The 21,689-nt window shown below is 31.3% G+C and overlaps 3 protein-coding genes and 1 long non-coding RNA gene across 5 annotated transcripts; 3 read left to right on the top strand and 1 right to left on the bottom strand.

The window, feature by feature from the left end:
- The first annotated feature begins 756 nt into the window (after positions 1-756).
- LOC145120008 (Adenine nucleotide alpha hydrolases-like superfamily protein) lies at positions 757-5,036 on the top strand. The gene is made up of 4 exons (XM_079055795.1): positions 757-1,066; positions 3,061-3,173; positions 3,751-3,869; positions 4,648-5,036. The coding sequence occupies exons 1-4, from the start codon at positions 889-891 to the stop codon at positions 4,718-4,720; spliced, it is 483 nt and encodes a 160-aa protein (XP_078911921.1). The 5' UTR covers positions 757-888; the 3' UTR covers positions 4,721-5,036.
- A 1,984-nt stretch (positions 5,037-7,020) lies between these two features.
- LOC145122538 (uncharacterized) lies at positions 7,021-7,620 on the top strand. Its single transcript, XM_079058127.1, has one exon. It carries the CDS (start codon positions 7,021-7,023, stop codon positions 7,618-7,620), a length of 600 nt encoding a protein of 199 aa, XP_078914253.1.
- Positions 7,621-8,192: 572 nt separating this feature from the next.
- LOC145120510 (ubiquitin-conjugating enzyme E2 32-like) lies at positions 8,193-10,517 on the bottom strand. The gene is made up of 5 exons (XM_079056317.1): positions 10,265-10,517; positions 9,407-9,538; positions 9,169-9,253; positions 8,939-9,102; positions 8,193-8,861 (listed from the first exon to the last, which is right to left on the bottom strand). The coding sequence occupies exons 1-5, from the start codon at positions 10,370-10,372 to the stop codon at positions 8,454-8,456; spliced, it is 897 nt and encodes a 298-aa protein (XP_078912443.1). The 5' UTR covers positions 10,373-10,517; the 3' UTR covers positions 8,193-8,453.
- A 427-nt stretch (positions 10,518-10,944) lies between these two features.
- LOC145121248 (uncharacterized) lies at positions 10,945-14,290 on the top strand. 2 transcript variants are annotated; one of them, XR_013714557.1, is made up of 7 exons: positions 10,945-11,618; positions 11,950-12,085; positions 12,387-12,466; positions 12,639-12,680; positions 13,177-13,274; positions 13,810-13,868; positions 13,945-14,290. It is a non-coding gene; the product is annotated as an uncharacterized LOC145121248 (long non-coding RNA). The 2 variants fall into 2 exon arrangements; XR_013714556.1 differs by having other exon boundaries at positions 10,946-11,618; positions 13,940-14,290.
- The last annotated feature ends 7,399 nt before the right edge of the window (positions 14,291-21,689 follow it).

Here is a 21,689-nt window from a genome sequence, read left to right as displayed (position 1 = left end):
AAATAAAAGAATATTTTCAATGAAATTAGGCAACCCTGGTAGTGGACTAGTGGTTATACTTATGCCACTTGTTCTTCTCTTTAATAATTAAGCCATCGAATATTATTATAGTACACAACTTGGCTTGCTTGTCAAATTTTTTGTCATTTAGTTCATAGACTATATAGAGTCAAGAAAAAAAACAATATTTCTAGAGATATCTGATATTCTTACATAAAGGTACAACTTTTATCTTTTTTTTAGTGTATACCACATATAAAAAAATATTGACATTTGTCATTAAAATATCATATCCATAATTATTACGAGCATTTTAGATATAAAAAAAAAGCTTGATTCCTGAACCATCATGTTTGTAATTAAAATACAGAAATACTTTTTCTAATGCAATCAAGTAAATGTCTTGTGAATCCCAAATGATACACTAATATGCAGTTTACCAATTTATAAACAGAAAAGAACATGCTTTAACTTACGCGCTTTTAATTCAAAAGCCTACTTCTAACAACATTTAAAAAAAATGAAGTTTCAGTTTCTATCTGTTATACATTTAATATATATTCAAAAACTTACACCTATTTTTCCTTAATATTTTCACACTTATAAAATTTGTGTATAAATTATAAAATATCTACTAATTTTACAAAAAGATACCAATAATGTTTCGTGATATACAAGTTCAAAAGAAGACCTATGAGTAAGTCCATGAGTCGCGTCACACCGAATAACTTTTCATCATATATATTACAAATCATCCACCGGACCACCACACAATTCTCCGACACGACATACAAGACAACACTTGTTTTTTTTAGAGAGAGAGAGAGAGAAGCAGTAGGGTGTTTGAGTGTGTGTGAGAGAGAAAGAGAGAGAAAGAGAAAGTAGGAGATGGGGGAGGCGAGAAGGGTCGGAGTTGCGATGGATTTCTCGGCTTGTAGCAGAGCCGCTGTGAAATGGGCGGTGGATAACGTTTTGAAGAAAGGCGATCATCTCATCCTCGTCAACATTCTCCCTGAAGGCCGTGAAGAAGGAACCGAGATCCAGCTCTGGGAAGTCACCGGATCTCGTACGTTAATTCAATTAATTCCTCATTATCATTTATCATTCATGTGTTTCTTTACATTTACATCATCATCGTTAATTTTCTTCTACATATTCCGTTTTCCATATATTATATTATTATAATCCAGCAGCCACAACTTTTGTTTGTGTGTGGGATCAGTGATGAAACTTTTGTTTGAGTTTGCTGGATTCGTATTTTTGAAGAAAAGATTATGTGATTAAACCGTGTTCAAGTGTTAATTATGAGTTTTTGTTAGGAAAAATACGCTTGATGTTTCTTTTTCATTCCTAATTATTATGTGTTTATTTCTTCATCATTATCGTTTTTTTTTTCAAGATTTTTGATTCCATTTGTCATATATTATTATTATTATTATTATTATTATTATTATTATTATTATAATATTCAGCAGCCACAACTTTTTCTTTTTTATTTTTTTATGTAGAAAAGGAAAAAGAGTCGATTACCACGTACACATTCGTTTTCTAGTATAATTTTATTTTTGATGACGCTTTTGATTGGTTTTCAGTAGAGTTTTTTTTGACTAAAATGGTGTTTTTGAAAAAAATATTTACTAAATAGGTGTAGTTTTAAAAATATTTACCAAATAGGTGTATTTTTAAATTTTTTTATTTTTTCTTAAAATTTCAGTTTTTTTAATCATTTTGCTGTTTTTTAGCATACTTTTTTTTTATTTTCTTTTTTACTTTTTGCAATAAAAAATGTGTTTCTTTTATTTATATACATCAAATAAGAGAAAAAAGAAAAAAAAATGGTTTGTACATTGCTCCAAGGATTAGAACACAAAAAAAAATGAATGGTTTTTTTTTTCTTATTTTTTTGTTACGACATGTATATATTTAAAAATAATATATACCAAATCAATTGTTTGATTTTAGAATTGTTTTCCCATGTTCCAGTTTATTAGTATATTAATTATTCAGATGGTTTTTACTTAAAATGATATTTATCGGTTCATATTGAAAAAAAAAATTTGTTTGTTAGTTTTTATAAAAAGTCTTTGTTGGTTTAGATTAAAAAAGTGTTGGTATAATGTTTACAAAACCAACAATTGCTTCTTACAAAATAAATAATTTCGAAATAGCTTATTTCGATAACCACTATCTGAAAAGAAAAAAGGGTCGAATGAACCAAACAAAAAAATATTGAATATGTTTTCGTATATTTTGTTTGGTTTATTCGACTTTATGTCTTATTCTTTTAATTTTTTTTCAAATAATGGTTATCGAACCAAGCTATTTTAGATATTTTTTTATTTTGTTTTGTATTTGTTAAAATTTTTGTTGGTTTGTACTTAAAACATTGTACCAATAATTTTTTTAATTTAAACCAACAAGACCAGCAAACAATTTTTTTTTCAATTGATTTGGTATATATTAGCAAAAAATACACAATTCTTTTCTTTTTGTATATCTAGAGTTTAGATGCAACAAGAAAAAAAAACTCAACGAATAATACAAAACAATAAGAAAATGATTTTTATTTCTTATGTAGATACTATAATAATAATAAATTAGAAAAAAAAACATTCTCATTTTTTTGTTTTCTAAACCGTTGAGCAGTGTACAAACCATTTTTTTCTCTTGTTTGATGTATATAAACAAAAGAAACACCTTTTTTATAACAAAAAGTAAAAAATAAAATAAAAAATGTATGATAAAAAAATCAGCAAAATGATTAAAAAAACTGAAATTTTAAGAAAAATAAAAAAATTTAAAAATACACCTATTTGGTAAATATTTTTAAAACCACACCTATTTGGTAAATATTTTTTTCAAAAACACCATCTTGGTCAAAAACTCTTCATTAGTAGCTTCGTTTCCGTGTGATTACGTAATCATTGGCTAGCTCTTTTTGATGACGCCTTTGTTTCTTGTAATAAATTGATTCGATTTGTCAGATAATTTGTTAATTATTGTTGATTTTTCGTATAGTTTGCTTCAAATAATGTTTATGTGATCCTATTATCTTTACAGCTTTGATCCCGTTATCGGAGTTTCGTGATCCCCAGCTTGTGACCAAGAAATATGGGACGAAGCCTGACCCAGAAACACTAGAAATCGTTAGTTTGGCTGCAACTCAGAAAGAGGTAACCTTTTTTTTTTTTTTTTTTTGAAAGTTCAACGGATTTCCATATAAGGATACTATTTATTTATTTTGTATATCTATATCACTTTATAACTATATTTAAATATTATGATATCTAAATTGGGATTGGTTGAATCATTGTGATTTTCCATTAAATAATGATATTAGTCGATTATATGGTCTACATTAAATTACTAGTAACTAGTAATACGGTTTAAATTATTTTATATTCACTTAAAATAGATTATTCACTCATTGAATGGTTCAATGGCCCTGCAACTCTCTCTATTTAATCAATTTTAACTACAAGCCATTCAACCCCCGTTAAATTCTACATCATGCAAGAAAGAAGAAACTCTCTGTTTAATCAATTTTACTTTTCATTCCATTTTGTCAAATTTGGCTGGAATTTCTATAATATTTTTAAACATCACTTATCCACACATTTAGTTAATTAATTGAAATTAAAAAAAGAAACAAGGCGTTAGAATTGGATGTGAAAAGCTTTATATATATATATATATATATATATATATATATATATATATATATATATATATATATATCTACGGGTGCAGGTTGAGGTTCTGCTGAAAATCTTTTGGGGAGATGCTCGAGAGAAACTATGTGAAGCGGTTGATAATATCCCGTTAGACTGTCTTATTGTCGGGAACCGAGGACTTGGCAAGTTAAAGAGGTAACTAATATAACAAAATATTTACACTTTGTACATTTGTCACTAAATAATTTTCTATTGTAGTTAACATCACTTTACTTTCTTTTACCAATAAAAAAACCATTTTCTGATATCACCATTAAAGACAGAAAAACACAATGTACTTTCATCATTTTATCTATTTTTATGACAATTATATAAAGAGTACTAGTTTGGAGCCCATATCAATAAAATGTTAAGTATGTTGTGCTTTTCTGTATTTTACTATTTTTATAAACCGGTAATTGGGAAAAAATAGCCTTTTAAACCGTAAAAAAAAATATATATAGTTTAACCACTATTGTAAACAATTGTCTAAATTGTTACAATGATGAAAGTAAATTGTGCTATTATGTATTTCACTCTTTGTCAAACTTCCACAATGCCATTTCAATCTTACAAAATGGAGTGATGTTGGGTACTCTATGGATTCACATTGTTAAAATGCAAAAATAGCTTACATTGATTTGTTTATCATAGCATCCTACTTTCATTAATTAAGAGTTTAAGACTATATTTGGCATGACACAACAAGCTTAAAAGCTAGCTTATATTTTGAGTTTTTTTAGGTTGTCATGTTTGGTAAATCAAAAAAAGCTAATAAACTAGCTTTTTATAAAGCTACTCAGACTTGCATTTTAATGAATTTATTGAGTTTTTTTTTTTTTTTTTTTTTTTTTTTTTTTTTTAATTCTCTAAATATATCCTTTATTATTTATAAAAAAAACTTCTCATATATGGTGTTTGTTTAATTTGGCAGGGCTATTTTGGGCAGTGTGAGCAACTATGTAGTGAACCATAGTTCTTGCCCCGTAACTGTCGTGAAGTCGTGAAGCAGGCAGATGCATAAGCGGGCCCATCAAAAGATATCAAATAATGCCACGTTTCTGCTTTTTTGGTTGTGTTTATTAAGAAGTCCTTTGTGATTATCTTTGTTTCGTTAATAAATTTGTAATGTAGAATTTCTTTTACTTCGTATTTATATAACCTATCACTTACCAACCTCCACACAAAAAAATTGGGAAAATGGATCAAATCTTTTTTTCAATTTTGTGTATATGCTAAAAACGTAAAATGTATACAAGTGGAAGCGGTAGGTTTTATTTGTATAGAAGGGTTTGATTAAATTCTCGAACAAATTTTTCTTTATTTCTGAGTTTTAAAAAAAAAATAAAATCAAAAGATCTCTTAAAAGCTTGTTGTTGGATATATCCTTAATATGTATATTTAATAATTTAGTGATATAATAGTATATATACTTTTTATTAAATTATTATTTTTTTTAAATATAACCATTATAATTGGGATATTAATAAAAACGACTAATTCTTTGTTTAGAATAAATGTATTTGACATTTGTCTCCGAGTAAGGATCGAAGCATTTTAGACCGGATAAAATATATGATGCGTATTTTTTTTTTCTGGTTTGTATCAATACTTTTCAAAAACTCGTTTTGCTAATATCTGAAATGACTATTTATAAATATCTAATATCATCCATTTTTTAATTAAATATCACATTTTAAGCTTTTGTATCATATTTACTTGCTATATATTTTCACTTTTTGTTAAACAAAGCATTTTCTCTATCGTACTATAATTTCGGAAAAGTTTTTTTTTTCTTTTCTGGAATCCTGAGTGTCAGTCTGAAATTTAAACTTTTATCAATAAAATCACTTTTAATATAACATAAAGTTAGTCTTAAATATTCAGAATGATTCATTCCACACAAAATAGGAATGGCAAAATGAGCATTTTCTCAATATATTTTGTTATTTTTTTTTAATTTCTAAAAAACTTTATATTATGAAAACTTGCTAGAATAAAAATGTAAAATTTATATGCCTAATAAAAAAATTAAATATCTTTTTTAATGACTTATTTTAAACTTCTTGATTAAATTTTGGTAATTATATATATATATTTTCTAAGTTAAATGTAAATCATTATATTAAATATATAACAATTTATATATTACATGAAGTCTTGTACTTTTCGTATAAAAGTCATCGTCGCAATAAATTTGTATTTGTGTTTACTATGTGTCCTGGGGATGGAACTAATACACATCAATCATGAGTTAAAATTTGTATGCGTGTTTACTATGTGTTCCGTTCCAAGTCGACATTGACAAAGCTTTTGACTCCATCAATTGAAGCTATCTTGAATCGGTCATGAGTCAAATGGGCTTTGGAGCTAAATGGATATTATGGATAAAAGGTTATCTTTCATCTTCTAGAGCTTCGGTGTTAATCAACGGCTCGACTATAAAAGAGTTTTTCATGACCAAAGGTGTCCGACAAGGAGACCTGATCTCTTCGTTTCTTTTCATCATAGCCATGGAGGGTTTAAACATTGCGTTGAGAACCGCGTGTCAATTAAATTTGTTCCAAGGATTAAAAATCCCTAATGGTAGACCCGTTCTATCTCATTTGTTTTATGTCGATGACGCGTTATTTATTGGAGATTGGGTGAGTTCGAATTTTGCTAATTTTGCTCGTGTGCTTAAGTGTTTCCATGCCGCGTCTGGGTTGAAAGTAAATTTTCATAAATCTAAGGTTTTTGGTATTAGAGTCTCAAGCAATGAAGTTTCAAGTTGTGCTAGGATTCTTGGCTGTGAAGCAGCTTCTTTTCCTTTCAAGTATTTAGAGGTACCGGTAGGGGCAAATATGAGTCTTAAGCGAAATTGGCAACCCGTTATTGAAAAAGTTCATTCTAAACTCTCTGCTTGGAAGGTCAAATCACTATCCTTTGGAGGACACTTAACTCTTGTTAAGTCGGTTCTTGGAAGTTTATCGTTTTTTTTCTTCTCTCTTTTCAAAGCCCCTAAATCCGTTATAGAGATTCTTGAGAAACTTCGTAGGCGATTTCTTTGGGGCAGAAATGACGAGAAGAACAAAATAAATTGGGTGGCTTGGAATGTGGTTCTTGGGCCCAAAGACCGAGGTGGACTTGGGGTGGGCTCTCTTACGGCGATGAACTAGGCTTTATTATCTAAGTGGGTTTGGAGATTTAAAAACGAGCCCAAATCTCTTTGGAGGCGTGTCGTTTGTGGTATTCACAATACCAATAGAAAGCCTGTTGATGTTGATGACTCTCTGGCCAAAAAAATCCAAGGATCTGGTACAACATTATGAGGGCTGTTTCTTCAATGGAAGAAATTGGTCTGTGTTCCAAATTCAAGTTGGATCCGGTTTTATGGTTAGACAACTGGACCGGTTTTGGTACGCTCGCGTCTCGGTTTCTTTCTCTTTACAATCTGGACAAGAAAAGGTCTTGTCTTATTGCTGAGAGAATAGCTGACAGCAATTTGGTTGGGGCTTGGAAGAGGCTTCCTAGCAGCATTGAGGAAGTAGTGGAGATGCAGGAGTTAAGGGGGTTTACGGACTCCCTTATGCTAAATGGTGAGTCGAATGTTTGGAGGTCTAGACTCTCCAATGATGGGAGGTTTTATGTTCATGATTTGTGGGATCTAATAGATTCAAAGCTGACTGTCTCGACTCTTAATCCAACTGTTTGGTTAAAATTGGTTCCTGTTAAGGTTATTTTCTTTGTGTGGAGGGCTTGTATCGACAGAATCCCGTCGGGGATGGCTTTATCTTGTAGGGGTATAAATGTCCCAAACAATTCTTGTCAGTTTTATGATTCTGAGCTCGATGACACGGAACACTTTCTCTTGGGTTGCTCTCTCACGACAGGTGGATTTTTAATTGGTGTGGCATCTCGTGGTTGAACTTTCAATCAGTGGGAGATCTGGTCAAGTTTACTGCGATCCGGGGCAATTGTCCCAAAAAAAGAAAATTGTTAGCTATTATTTATGGCTATTTTTGGTGCGTTTGGAAGACGAGAAACGATATGATCTTTAACAAGATCCATACTTCCCCTCGAAGTTGGTGGACAACATGCTCACTGTATTTAGTTGGATCAAGCATATGGGGCTCATGGGAATTGTAATTGGACGGTTTGGGTTTCTTCTCCTTTCAATAATATTTTGTAATCGCTTCGTTTGTTTTCTTTTGACGTGCCTTGTTCCTTTATAGGTTGTGGCTTTTTTAATATATTCTTCCAAAAAAGAAGAAGATAAACCAAATAACCAATTTCCAAAATGATATATATTACACGCCTACAAATAATATATGATTAATAAACATTTTATTAAAATTTGCCAAAAAGAATTTTGATAGTTCTATATTTTATATACCTTCCCATGACAAAAAAGAAACGAGACCAAGAATTACACACCATATTTTAAGGATCACTCTCTAATAATTATAAAGAACAAGTGCATATTTTGTATCACTAAGATTTTGAAACTCCTTCCATAAGGCCATATTCTATTCAAAATATGAAAATATTACCAATTCCAATACAACTTCCACTGCATAAGGTACAACTCAATAAAACATTACACCTCATATCCATCGATTCTCACTATAAAACTCTTTTATATGTACTAAATCATTTTCTCATATACATATTATTATTAAATCTCCTGTCATAATACCATATCATAAATGGCAACACACCGAGTAATAATCATGAATCAGAGATTTACTTATCAATATTTCATGACTCATCAACAAAAACCGCACCATATCCGCTAGCTTTCATATACTTCTTCAAAAGTAGCACCAAAATAGCAACGGTCAGCCCAACCGCCGCCCACGTGAACAGGCGGTCATCGGAGCTTTTCTGAACCCTCACCACCTCCTGCCCCCGTGGTTCCACCGTGTGTACAACAGATGATGCAGAAGGTACAACATGTTTTGATACCCTAGGGTCTTCCGCTTCCATGTTAGCCTCATGGTTTTCTTCATTTTCATCTTCGGTGATCTCCGTGGTGGTGTTTTGAGGAGTCGCCGGAGCTTCACCGGCGGATTCTGTGGCGGCAGGTGGTGGCTGCTCTGAAGCAATAGCATCTTCAGAGGTCTGCTGAGGGACCGGTGGTGCTTTGCTGATCATATATTCATGAATCTGAACAATCACAAGATATTTAGTGAACTTTACTGAAATTAAAATTCAGAAGAAGAATTAAGGATGTGATTGATGACCTCATCAATGAGCCTTTGACGATCTGGAGTACCATATTTAGGGGCGCTTTCACGAGATTTACGTGCGAGAAGACGCCTTTCTTCTTTCTTGTAATCCAATGATCCTAAAGCTCCATTTGGGCTTGTAGGCATAAATGCTATAAGTGCTGTTAAAGCAGTCCTAACTGCAACATAATTGAGTTAACTCACATTTATTATGCAATAAATAAATAAATAAATAAATAAATTACCACTCCATGATGGCTGCCAATGCTCAGGGTGATGATTTGATATGCTTAAGCAAATCTTGGTTTGAGTTTCAAAACGTCCATTTGGCTGAAACAATGGAAATTACTTTAAATCATTACACTTATTCTCAGTGGGTAAATACTAAATACTAGTAAATAGTAAAAGTAGAAGTGCTTTTTTTATTTTTGTTTTTGTGGGAAATATGAATTCAATAATTAAGAAAGAAATATCAAATATCACCGTCAACAACATAAATGATGGTGGTTTGAATGGGTATTCAGAAGGCAATTGAATTCTGCCGTGATAAATTCCTCCTTCAAATTCGGTATCATTTGGTCCCCTTATTGCAAACTGCCATTCAAATATATTTTCCTGCAAAAATAATAAATAATACTAACACTTTAATGCCAAATCTATTCCAACGCAAAGATGGTTTGAATCTTGCAACAAATTTAAGACCACAATCATTCTATTTGTGTGTTTTTTCCTATTAAATCTTGGAAGCATTTCCAACGAAGGAAATGACAAAGACTTCTTGTTTCTAAAATATTTAATTATTTTAACCCTAAGGAACCAAAAAGTCAAAATAATAATAAGAATAATCAGTTATCAGTGAGTGTATAAACTGATTATCAAAACCCCTCCAACTCATTTGAAGGAGAGAACAACCTAAACTACCATGTAGCAAGAGAACCCCAGTTTGATTTAGAAAATTAGAACTTGAACTTCCCTGCTTTTTGAACCTCAGTAAGGATTCCTTTATAACTATATGAATCACTATCAAAATTGGAGTAAAATGGCAGATAATTCGACGCTTTGAAGTCATGAAAACCCTAAAGTTAGGATGATTATGAAGTGATAACTGAGAAAAATTAGTAATTACACTTAGCTACAAAGATAGAGATTCAAAGAAGTGGAATCTGAATTCTGATGTTTTCTTAACAAATCAAAATCCACCTCGGATTTAAACTGACACGAAATTCAAGCGGAATTAAACGTAATCACCAAATGAAGAAACAGATTATTTGGATGGATCTATAAAGGAAGAGAAAAGACGATAGGTTATTTTGTAGAATTACTGAATTGTAATCGAATTACCTCAAGAGGAAGGCTCGTGAAATCATCAGATGGATTCGATTGCATTTCTTTCACCTCCTGTAAAATCCTCTTCACCGACGGATTCTTCATATTGTACTTATCACCCATTTCTTGGACTGAAATCAAATAGATCTGTAGGCGATTCTAGTGAAATGATGAAGAGGAAAATGGAAGGGGAAATTAGGGAAACGGGAAGTTCATATGAAAAAGGTTATATCCAAAAAAGGCAGGAAGCATTACTTTAACAGTTAAGACATTATCACTTTTCTACGTGGGAAACGGTTACTGGTGAGCTAATTATTATTATTATATACTCCCTCCGTTCCAAAATAATAGTCCCCTGACAAAAAACACACAGTTTAAGAAAACATTAATTACCATTAATTTTATTAAATAAAATGATAGTCTTACAATTCTCTTGTATTTTATTCTATGTTAGTTGCATTTAATTTTATTGTAATTTAACTAATAATAAAGGGGTATTATGGTAAAAGATATATTTATTTTTAGAAGTAGAAAATTATTTTGAGACAAACCAAAAAAGAAACGTGGACTGTTAATATGGGACGGAGGGAGTATATATTAAAGTTGTGAAAAGTTTTAAGATAGTTTGCCCAATTTTGGTCCCTTAAATTACATTTCCGGTCCCTCTATTTTTGTTTCTGTTCCTTGGGTTACCACAGGCTTATGCGTATTCCTTCCCGATCCTTCCACTGTCTTCCTTTATCTATCTCCGTTCCAATTTCCACCGTCTTCCTTTTATCATCTTCATCAGGTCGATGGTTCTTTTACTTCATGCAGCCGTCTGGCTGCACGACCGCGACCACAGGTACTGTTCGTGGGTATACTGCCTCAACCATGGTCACCGCCCCACCATCCCAAACGCCTTGCTTCGTTCTTTATCACACCACCAGTTCCTTCCACCGCTTTCATTTTTCTTCCTCCTGCTTGCTGACCTGCGGTGCCACCACCACCGCCACCAGTTACTGCTTCTTCGGCGCCACCGCCACCGCCACCGCCACCGCCACCGCCACCGCCACCAGTTCCTTCCAGATCATTCTACTCTTTCTGCCTTCCTCCAGACCACCGCCTAACTACTCCATCCTCCATCGCTTTTAATTTTCTTCTTGGAATTGCAGTTCCTTCTACCGATCCATGCCCTTTCACCAACTTTGTGCCTCCCCTTCGTCTCAAAAATCCCAAAGTCTCCACCGCCGTCTCCCACTGTTCCACATCCCACTCCTCATTTCCGTTTCACCCAAATTCTAGATGAAGAAGATTCGGCTTCACAGTCGTTGCCTGCTCCCTCCTTCTTCGGTACTTCCGGGTCCACATCAGTTGAAAAGCTTCTCAGGTTTGATCAATGTCTGATTTCATTTTTTTCTGATGTATGTTTCAAAGAACTGGAAAGGGGTTTGTATTCCAGTTGTTGATTCACATCTTCGGTGAACTTAGCAATTTCCCAAAATATTTGTTCGTTATTAATTACTTCTGTCGATTTTTTTGTTGAGTTTTTGAATTTATTCAAGGGCTTTCTTCCAGTGGTTTTTAGTTCATTTCCAAATCTTCATCGCACTAAATTTCTCCTCTCTATTTGCTTACTCATGATTCCTTTTGTGGTTTGTAAGTGCACATAACGTGTTCGATGTATTGCCTCATTGACATTGTTTATTTTTTTTACTTAGATATCTAAAAATATGGGACATAAGACGAAAAGGATGTATACATACATACAAAGGTCACCCACGTGGGGTCAATGCAACAAGATTTACACCAGATGGTCGTTGGGTGGTATCTGGTGGAGAGGACAACAGTGTGAAGGTAAAATATCGTTTTTTTTAATTATAAAAAATGTCACTTTGTTTGTAAATTTTAACTATGTTACTTTGATGTCTGCAATATTTGACGGTTTTGATAACTATGGGATTTAACCGCTGGAAAGCTTTTACATGATTTCAAGTTTCATGAAGGCCAGGTTCAATGCATAGATTTTAATCCACATGAGTTCTTGCTGGCTACAAGTTACAGTTTATGCTGCAAACATTGATTCACATAATCTTTATAAAAAGTACTCTGTTTTTAAACTTTATTAATTCTCTTTGTCTGCATTCTTATCTTTCAGGTAAAGGCTCTTTAAACCTTTTATGTTTGAGATTACTGCTGCTTAAAGGTTTTTGATCTTCTTTTGTTCATTTTATATAGGTATGTCATATATGTAGATGTTAATATGAGAAATTAATGTAATTTAACTGATTTTAAATTTGTAGTTCTTTCATTTTCTGCCGTCGTCTGAATAGGATAGATAACGTACCATATGGATTACTTTATCCTTTAGAGAATTGACATTTGAATGTATGCATTTTAATTTTTGCAGGCTCCATGATCATTTGTTGAATCTGACGAGAAGTCATCAAAGGTTAGTTAGTTGCTTTCATTTATTGTGTAATCTTTATTTTTTAAGCAGTTTTGATTGCCATTTACTGAAGAACACGTCTCAGCATCACCTCCTGTTTTATGAAAGTAGAACAACATTTTCTACATATTTTATAAAGATTGTTGTCCATTTTTTTACATAGTTATTAGCCTTTACAACTTCTTTTTTATTTACATTACAATTTTGGTAAATGTGCAAATGGGTCACAACAATGGAGTAAGGCTAAAGAATATTTCTTCAGTTTAGATAAGAACAATGTGGTTTCTATAAATGAAATTGTTAGATAGTTGCATACTTCAAGATTATATATTTCCTATAATACCCTTTTTACCCTTCTCACATGTAAGGACTGTCTGTGAAAGTGGATTCGATAGGTATGAACTTTGGGCTCACTGTGAGGCACACGAAACCCAAAAGTTTACTATTCTTCTAGGGGTATTTTTCTCATTATACTTGAATTTTTTGTTTGTGTTTACAGTGGTAGAAGTACTCAAGGGAAACACATTCCTAAGTTAGAATAACAGCTTACCCCAAATGAGCATGCAGATCTATACTCTCTTTCGCCATTACGGACAAGTATGTTAACACTAACCAATTAATATGCATTTCCTAAACTATAATCACACATTAGATGACGAGTTATAACAAAAAATTAAGTCATTATTTAAGTGTTTGAATGAATCTGATTATTTAAACGAGTTATAAATAAAATGACCAACATTAACATTTTTAGATTTTTACCTTTTTGTTTTTTGTTTAATGACTACAAAATTGAATTTATAATTTGAAGGATTAGGAACTAATTTGTTGGTTTGTTTTGTTAACCCTACAATTTCACTGCTCAACTGCATATTTTTTTAAAGTTACAGTTACTCCTTGATTGTTAGATTTTTGTAAATGACGATTTTACCCTTTTATATGTTTTAACATCCTTTTTTTTTCAACGTAACAACATTGTTAAACATAATGGACCCACGTCTTGATTTTTCAATCAAATTGTTGGTATTGTAGCCCAGCTTTCGGAATAAAGATAACAAATTTACGAATATAAAGTTACATATATGTAGTTTTAATCAACTGAAAAATAATTCTCCTCATGACTTATGTGCAGATATACAGGACACTATGCTCCATGGTCGGAGCATATACATTCAAGCCATTACAGAGGAGGTAAATTTTATATTTTTACATTCAAAACAATTTTAAGTCATCTTTATGTTTATTTTCCATTATTTTGCAAGCTAAGCGCATGGTACACAAGGGATGATAAGTTGTAATCGTAGGAGTTCACATTTATTACATTTCCATAAGAAATTACCAACTGCTGTTTCGAAAGCTATGCTTGCTCATTTCCAACAAGAAACAAAAAAAGATGGGAGTTTACATAAACAGGGGAACAAGTGGAGGAATGGAAATCAATTGTGGATGTTATTCATGTCAAAGGACAAGATTTCAAAATTTTCTTAAATCAAAACTGTTAGAACCAATATTCTTTGAAAACCTCTTCATTTGTAATAATAAAATTAAGAAATAGCAATGTACAGACGAATTGCAGATAATAGTAATGTACTTTATTGTGGCTACCATTTCAAGTGACACCTTCCAACCCCCCCAAACTTTGGGGACACCTTTCTAGTATATATATTAAAGTTGTGGAAGAAAAGAATAATAAACTTGGGATACTTTGTCCAAGTTTGGTCCCTTGATTTACATATCCGGTCCATGTACTTCTTTAATTAATTTATTCATGTCCTTTTGTTTGTGTTTCATTCAACTTCCTATTTTTTTGGCAGAATTGGTCCCTGTATTATTGTTGGAAGTTAGGAATACTAAATTTGGATTTTTTTTGGCAACTTTGGTCATTATTCTTTACCCATTTTGACACTTTTGGTCCTTGCAATCAATATTTTTACATTTTTTTGGAACCTTTTAATATTTAAAGTTTGGCCACAAAACTTTAACGGTTTGACAACTTTGATCCATTTTCTAAAAAGTTGCTAATTTCTACCCCTTTAATTCTTTAGCCATTTTCACATTTCTGGTCCTTGCAGTCAAAACTTTTACATTTTTTGTCCAGGGCAAAGCCCGGACTTTTCATCCTTGCACTTTCTATGTCTGTCATATTTATCAATTCGGAAACAACATTGAAAGCTTCTGGCTCCCGCATAGCGGGGGTAACCGCATAGCGGGGGTAACCTTTCTAGTAATATATTATAGATCGCATATATTAGTCTTTGTAACATATAAGTTTCAATAGATCGGTTTTGCAAGATGGTGGATCATAAGATGGTGAACTAATATGATTCCATTCACTTTTTATATGATTTTTAAAATCTTCAAGGAGCATTGATTTTTTAATCATCAAAGTTTCAAAATTGTCATCATTTTTCTCCTAAATCTTCGGAATAGTTATAATATTTTATCCTAATTTACAAAAAATTCCTAAACTAAATTTTTTTTTACGAAAAAAAGCATGAATTACCGGTAAAAATGACGATTTAATCATTTTTTTTTCCCAATTTCATTACTTACCCAGTTCCATTAAAGACCCATTATTTACCATAATTTGCGAATAAGTCTCAAACTAAAATTAAGTGATGATTTCACCATTTTTTTTTCAATTTAATATACATTTTACCGATGTCATTACTGATCTGGATGCCTAGTCATTTATGAACAGAAAAGATGGATACGATGAATTATATAATGCTAAGTTTACCGTAAAATTTAATATTTATCTCATCGACTTATTTATTATTATGTATCCAGGTCAGCAATGAAACCGGTAAAATATATGTTTCCAGAAAAAGGGCTGAAAATGAGTTGATGAGATGGATATACTGGGTTACATAAGATTAGATAGATAATTTGAAATTTCTTATAAAATTAAAAAACGACGAAGTTGTTACTAGTTTATATAATTATTGTAGTCTTTAGTGGATGCATTTTATATTCCAAAAAATATACAATACATCAGGATATCAAGTTTTATGGTAAACATAACATTATATGGCCCAACATTTCTATCTCATCAACTTATTTAATGATTATGTGTCAATGTCAGCAATGAAACATGTAATATGTATGTTACATGGAGAAAATGGCCAAATCATCACTAAATTTTAGTTTGAGACTTATTTGTAAATTATGGTAAAATAATGAGACTTTAATGGAACCAAGTAAATAATGAAACCGGTAAACCAGGAAAAATGGATCAAATAATTATTTTTACCGGTAATTCATGTTTTTTCATAAACAAATTTTAGTTTGAGACTTTTTCGTAAATTAGAGTAAAATATTAGGACTATTTCGAAGATTTCCCAAAATTCTAATTGTGTTAATTAAGACCTTAAATTTTAATTTGACCACCGTTTAGCTATTGAGATATATTATATCAGATTATATTATTGGTCCAAGCAAAGTCTAAGCCTAAAATTTTGGTTGAAGCTTTCAACACAACTTGTTAGTGTTGGGTTTTAGTTCAAAAATAGTTTCATAAACTAGAAAAATATGGCAACGAAAGATTTTGATTTTTTTTGAAATAATATAAACATTTTATACCCACCAATGATCTTCTTGCAAGTTATAGAAAGATTAAAACACCAACCAAAGAAGATGTGAAGAAATAACAACCTTTGTAGTTCTTTGGGTCCTCTTGGGAGGCTTGGAAGTTGATGAAGAATGCAGAACCTTTGAGACACCAACAATGACTCAACTTGATGTACATGCTAGTCCAAAACTCTTAAACCCTTAAGCTTTAAGTTCATAACCAATATGAACTTAAAGAAGGTTTGAAGATGCAAGTGTTCTTCAAGTTTTCTAACCAAAACTAGAGAGAATGAGGGAGAGGGAAGAGATTTCGGCCATTTGCAAGAAGTGAAGTATGAGCATTCTAGCCAAATGCAAGCCTCTTATTTATATGCAAAAAGTGAATGTATTAACCATTAGTCCTTAGCACTTTAAGCAAACTTGTCCCCAACGTCATAAGCATGTCTCCCATGCCTTTAAAGCATGATTAAACAAGTCATACACTTTTTCTTTTTATGCAAATCTCGAAAATTGCATAAAGAAGAAGAAAGTTCATTTAAATTTTATAAACTCAAGGTTTATAAAATATAAACTTTGTCTTTTGAGTAAAAGACAAAAAGTTTTCAACTAGTCCAAAAAGTTGTGCATGACTTATTAATTCATACCATATGAAATAATATAATGTTACTTGCTAATAAAAATTATTATTTCCATGAAATAAATAATTTCCAATTTAATTATAAGAGTTTTATTGAATATTTATTAAAATCAATTTCTAATAAATAATCAATTGTATCAAGTTGTTGTTAGTGTGACCCATTAGTATCATATGTTATTTAGCAATATCACTTTAATATGACTCTTAAGCATACTAGATCTTTCAGTTAGATCCAAAACTGATCAATCCTTTTTAGGAGACATTTCAAGACTCTTTTGAAGTTCTATCAAGAATAAAGCATAATATTTTAATTTTCATGTGTTGCCTATCCATGCTATATCCTAAATACTAAATTCGAGCCCAAATTTGATGAACGAATTTTGTTTGTATACCCATCCATATCCATGAGTTCATTCAAGTTTCATAATTTAGTGTCCACACAAAACTTGCCACTTTGGTTCAAAAAAGGTTTGGACTAGTACCACAGGTTTAAATTTTCATTTTTTTGCGAGTTTGGTCAAATTTTTTTTGAACTTTTTTATAATGACGATTTTGCCCTTGATATTTTCTTTTTTCATTTTTTAATTACTTTAATGTTTTTTATTAAAAGAAAAAATAAAATTGAAATTCAACCCTCAACCCACCTCACACTTTTAACATACTATATCTCTCTTCCCCCATCTCTCTCTTTCTCTCTCTCTCTCTCTCTCTATATATATATATATATATATATATATATATATATATATACACACACACACACACGCATCATGTTGAACATGAGATTCAGATTGCGATCAATCTCATTAGTTGTTCAACTTTTGGTAAGGCGCCTTAGATGTCTAACTCTCAGCACATAAGAGGAACAAATCCCATCTTGACTACATAAGCCTCTTGCATAGTCCACACCATACCTGAAAATGGCTTTTATAACTGCCCGATTAAGGAACAACATTTGTCCATTATCAAAGCATAGTACTCCATATACTTAAGTCCTACTATGTATCTCAGGTGTTAAGGATACAAAGATAGTACCTTTTAATCAAGTATCATTCACGATAGCGATCCATGAGATGATCTTGATGCGGGCCAGTTCAATACTAGTTCTCTGACAAGTACCTATGAAACTTGGTTACAACCACTTGCCTACTTTCATCTAGTGAGAGTCAACCAATCCAATTCATATTAGTCTTACTTCATAATTGCTCCCACAATTATAACCGACTATGAACTTGTAGAATAATAACATTATTCATGGATTAAACATGTTAATATAGAACACAACAAGTATAAATGTGATGACTATATCCCAATATATCATAACATTATCTAATAGTTGTTGTTATAATGTTACAATATCCAAATACCAAATCCAAATCAAAACCCATTTCTAGAATAATAAAGTCTTATAGCTGAAGTATGACCATTCATACTTAGCTCAAAAGAATGACCTTATCAATGGATCTGACAAAATTTAATTTGTGTGAATTCTGTGAATACTATCATCTCTATACTTAACTTTACTCTAGGTATAGTTAAATATCTTGGAGAATATGATTGGTGTTCTTTCGTGACATAGAGTCTCTTAGCTTGATTAAGTATACTCTTGAAGTTACAAAGATTTCTGTGTGATCCTTGAATGGCAGAAATCAACATAGTTTTTCAATGATCCATTCATCCAATCATATTTGAATTCAACTTCTAAAGTAGTGTATTCTTATTTTGTAGTAAATTATGTTTTGCTTGGACCTCATTCCAACAAGACTTACCCTTCATTCCATAATGAAGTCAAAATCCAATTATAACTCATAATTATTTATATCTGTTTAGAAATTAACATCTTGTGTAGCTCTTTCCATAAAGATTCTTTCTAAACTGATTGTCTCATATACATTCTCTTAGTTCTTCTAAAGTACTCTTAGAATGCTCTCTTAGTCATCCAGTGACTTAACCATGTATTCAATTAGTATCCTATGACATGCTTACAGCATGATCAAATACCATGTCCTATGCATAATATGGCGTAAATGATGAATTCATTTGCCAAGCAAATAGAATATAAATCATGTCATCTAGTTCAAACCTATGAGCTATGTACTTTTGAGGCTAGCTCAAAATGGTGCCATATGACAATGCCAAGAATTCTCCAAAAGAATCTTGTGTCTTGATCCCTTTCAAGATATTGCCAATATATGTATAAGGATATGAAACTTTTAACATTCATTTTATCTATCTCTTATAGATTTTACATTCCAAGAATGTCTCTTCTCCTTCCTAAGTCTTTCATTTTAGAAATACTTTTCGAGTCAAGGTGAAAACGTCCTTGTTTAGTCGGAATGTGATTTCAAATGATTAAGTATGTCTCATTCATACAAGATTAGGAATTTCACTATGCTCCTACTAGTTCTTAGTAAACACACATGTTCTATTCATTTTGATATAAAAACATACCTTGTGGTTTTACATAAAATGATGATTGTAACATTGAGATGTTTGCTTTATATCCAAAAGTGGATCTCAAGATCGACACATTTTGTTAGGATAACATAAATTAAGAAAACCTCCAGGCTAATCTATATAGATATCTTCCAGTAGATGTCTATTAAGAAAAATGGTATTTCTTGAAATCTATTTACTATATCTCATATTAAGAATATGAATTTATAGCAAATAATATCCTTGTTGATCTAATCATAGCTACCTGTGAAAAAGGTTTGATCACAGTCAATGTCATGAGTATGATGAAGACCACAGTCAATGACACGAGTATGAGAAAATACTTTTACTACAAGTCTTGCTTTAAATGTGTATGATTATCCATGTAATTTATTCTTTCTAGAATAATTATTTACTCCTTCTAGCCTTGCTATAGGGACAGATTTTAATCAAGCTCATACTTGATTCTCATACATGGATTACATCTCATGTTCATGACTCTAAGTCATTTATCAGATTCGAGATCTGACATAGCATTTTGGTATTTGATGGATTTTCCAGAAACCATCAATAAAATATCATCAATGAGAGATTCCACATTTCTCAAGTCACAGATGAATTCTACCATTAATGCGAACAATTTGTGTTTGTGAATAGATATTATTCAATTTTAACGATCCTTGTTAAAACTAGTGCCAACTATTACTACATAAGGTTATGGTTCTTGAGCTGCTTCAAGTTTCATGTACCTCCCACTCGCTTTGTCATTAGAAGCTTGCTTTATACTAACTTAGCTTTCACAAGAATAAGATGACTTATTCTTGGCAGGTTTGCATATAATAATCTAAGCCACATTTAGAGTATTATACAAATATGTGTTTAGCAGATTTTGGGTTTAGAAGCTTTAGTCCAACATCAGCTTCAAATCCACAAAACATTAAGTAAGATGATGATGGAGCCTTTCCATACTAAATCTTATAAAGTGTTTAATCTACTTATTAGTTGGTTTTTGTATTCAAGATACAATTAATAGTGATTAAAGTATTATCCCAAAAAGATTAAAGGAGGATATTTCTACCGATTAGAAAGTAAATCATACCAAGTAAGATTTAATTAATCATTTATTATCATTAAGACCTTAGATGGTTTTTACCGGTTTGCATCTCAACTTTTGAAACCTTCAAACAAGATTTCACAATTATGCTTTACCACGTAAAATATAATTAAAACTACTATAGTTGTTAATAAAGTTAATTTGGTATCTTGTGCTTAATCTCAGACATTCATTAGAAATGAAGTTATAAGGTTCATATATGTCAAATAAACTACATTATTTGCCTTCAAAGATCCCTTTCTTGAAGTTAGAATATGTGAATGTCATTTATATAATAAAGATAACAATGCCAAAGATGAGTTTGATTTAAAACAAGTTTAAGTCAAAAGTACTTGCATATAGAACTTAATTTTATTTATAAAATGTTGATATTTACTTCATAATTCTATTAAAAGATCTAGTCTCATAAATAGAAGTTAATCATTTCAGAATATGAATATTATCGTTATGAAAAACGATTGAGTAAATGATCAAAAATTTGAATAAAATAACTGAGACATAAATTTAGACATGCTAAATTAAAACATACTTTGTTCCAAAACAAATATTGTTTTACATTACAAGTAATTTATATCCTAAGCATAAATAATAAACTAAACTCCGAGAGTGTAGTTCCAACTTGATTGTGCTCAGCTGGTACTCTTCAATAAACATTTGCAAGCCATTTACAAATATTAGATTAACATTTAAGTACCAAGTACCTAAGTGTTATATGAAAAATATGAGTTCTATCTAGTAGATACAAGAAGTACTAGTCTCTTTCCGACTTTCTTTCCAAATAAGAGGAGTAAGTCGTCTTCCAGTGTCTAGTTTCTTCTTAAAAGAAACAAGATTCATCCATGTGGGTTTAGTAGATTTATTGGGCTTAAAGGTGTTCAGTCCATAAAACATGGGCCTCCTGGATCACACAAGGTGATTCTTTTAGCTTTGCATGATTCCAATGTTTAAACTAGTTTTAAATAAAATATCACTGTATTTATTGGAATATTGCTTGACCTGTTATATCATTAGATATATGTTTAAATTATCCAAGACTTCCTAGAAGTCATGAATAACTATTCCTAGCTTGATGTTAGAAGCATCTTAAGCATCACGGTGGTGTCTTTACTAGGTATCATGTTCAGGCTTATTGCTCAAAGCAAATAGTTTAGGACTAGGAGCTTTAAGTGTATACAATTTCATATCTCTCACGAGATTGTCTCTTAAGACATGAACCCATTAATCGAAGTTGTATCTATTGAATGTTATTGTTTCA

Source organism: Lactuca virosa, chromosome 6, assembly GCF_052849685.1.
Source record: "Lactuca virosa cultivar CGN04683 chromosome 6, Lactuca_virosa_CGN04683_v6, whole genome shotgun sequence".
Taxonomy (NCBI): Eukaryota; Viridiplantae; Streptophyta; class Magnoliopsida; order Asterales; family Asteraceae; genus Lactuca; species Lactuca virosa.
Note: the sequence above shows the minus strand (reverse complement) of the source record. Positions and strands in the feature narration are given on the sequence as shown.

What these genes read in the sequence shown, in the direction of transcription:
- LOC145120008 (XM_079055795.1), top strand. Translation starts at nt 889, where the DNA reads ATGGGGGAGGCGAGAAGGGTCGGAGTTGCGATGGATTTCTCGGCTTGT. An exon ending in CTGGGAAGTCACCGGATCTC is followed by an intron (nt 1,067 to 3,060) that starts GTACGTTAATTC and finishes TTATCTTTACAG; the next exon opens with CTTTGATCCCGTTATCGGAG. An exon ending in GGACTTGGCAAGTTAAAGAG is followed by an intron (nt 3,870 to 4,647) that starts GTAACTAATATA and finishes TTAATTTGGCAG; the next exon opens with GGCTATTTTGGGCAGTGTGA.
- LOC145122538 (XM_079058127.1), top strand. Translation starts at nt 7,021, where the DNA reads ATGAGGGCTGTTTCTTCAATGGAAGAAATTGGTCTGTGTTCCAAATTC.
- LOC145120510 (XM_079056317.1), bottom strand. Translation starts at nt 10,372, where the DNA reads ATGGGTGATAAGTACAATATGAAGAATCCGTCGGTGAAGAGGATTTTA. An exon ending in TCACGAGCCTTCCTCTTGAG is followed by an intron (nt 9,539 to 10,264) that starts GTAATTCGATTA and finishes TTATTTTTGCAG; the next exon opens with GAAAATATATTTGAATGGCA. An exon ending in GTCAAAGGCTCATTGATGAG is followed by an intron (nt 8,862 to 8,938) that starts GTCATCAATCAC and finishes GTGATTGTTCAG; the next exon opens with ATTCATGAATATATGATCAG.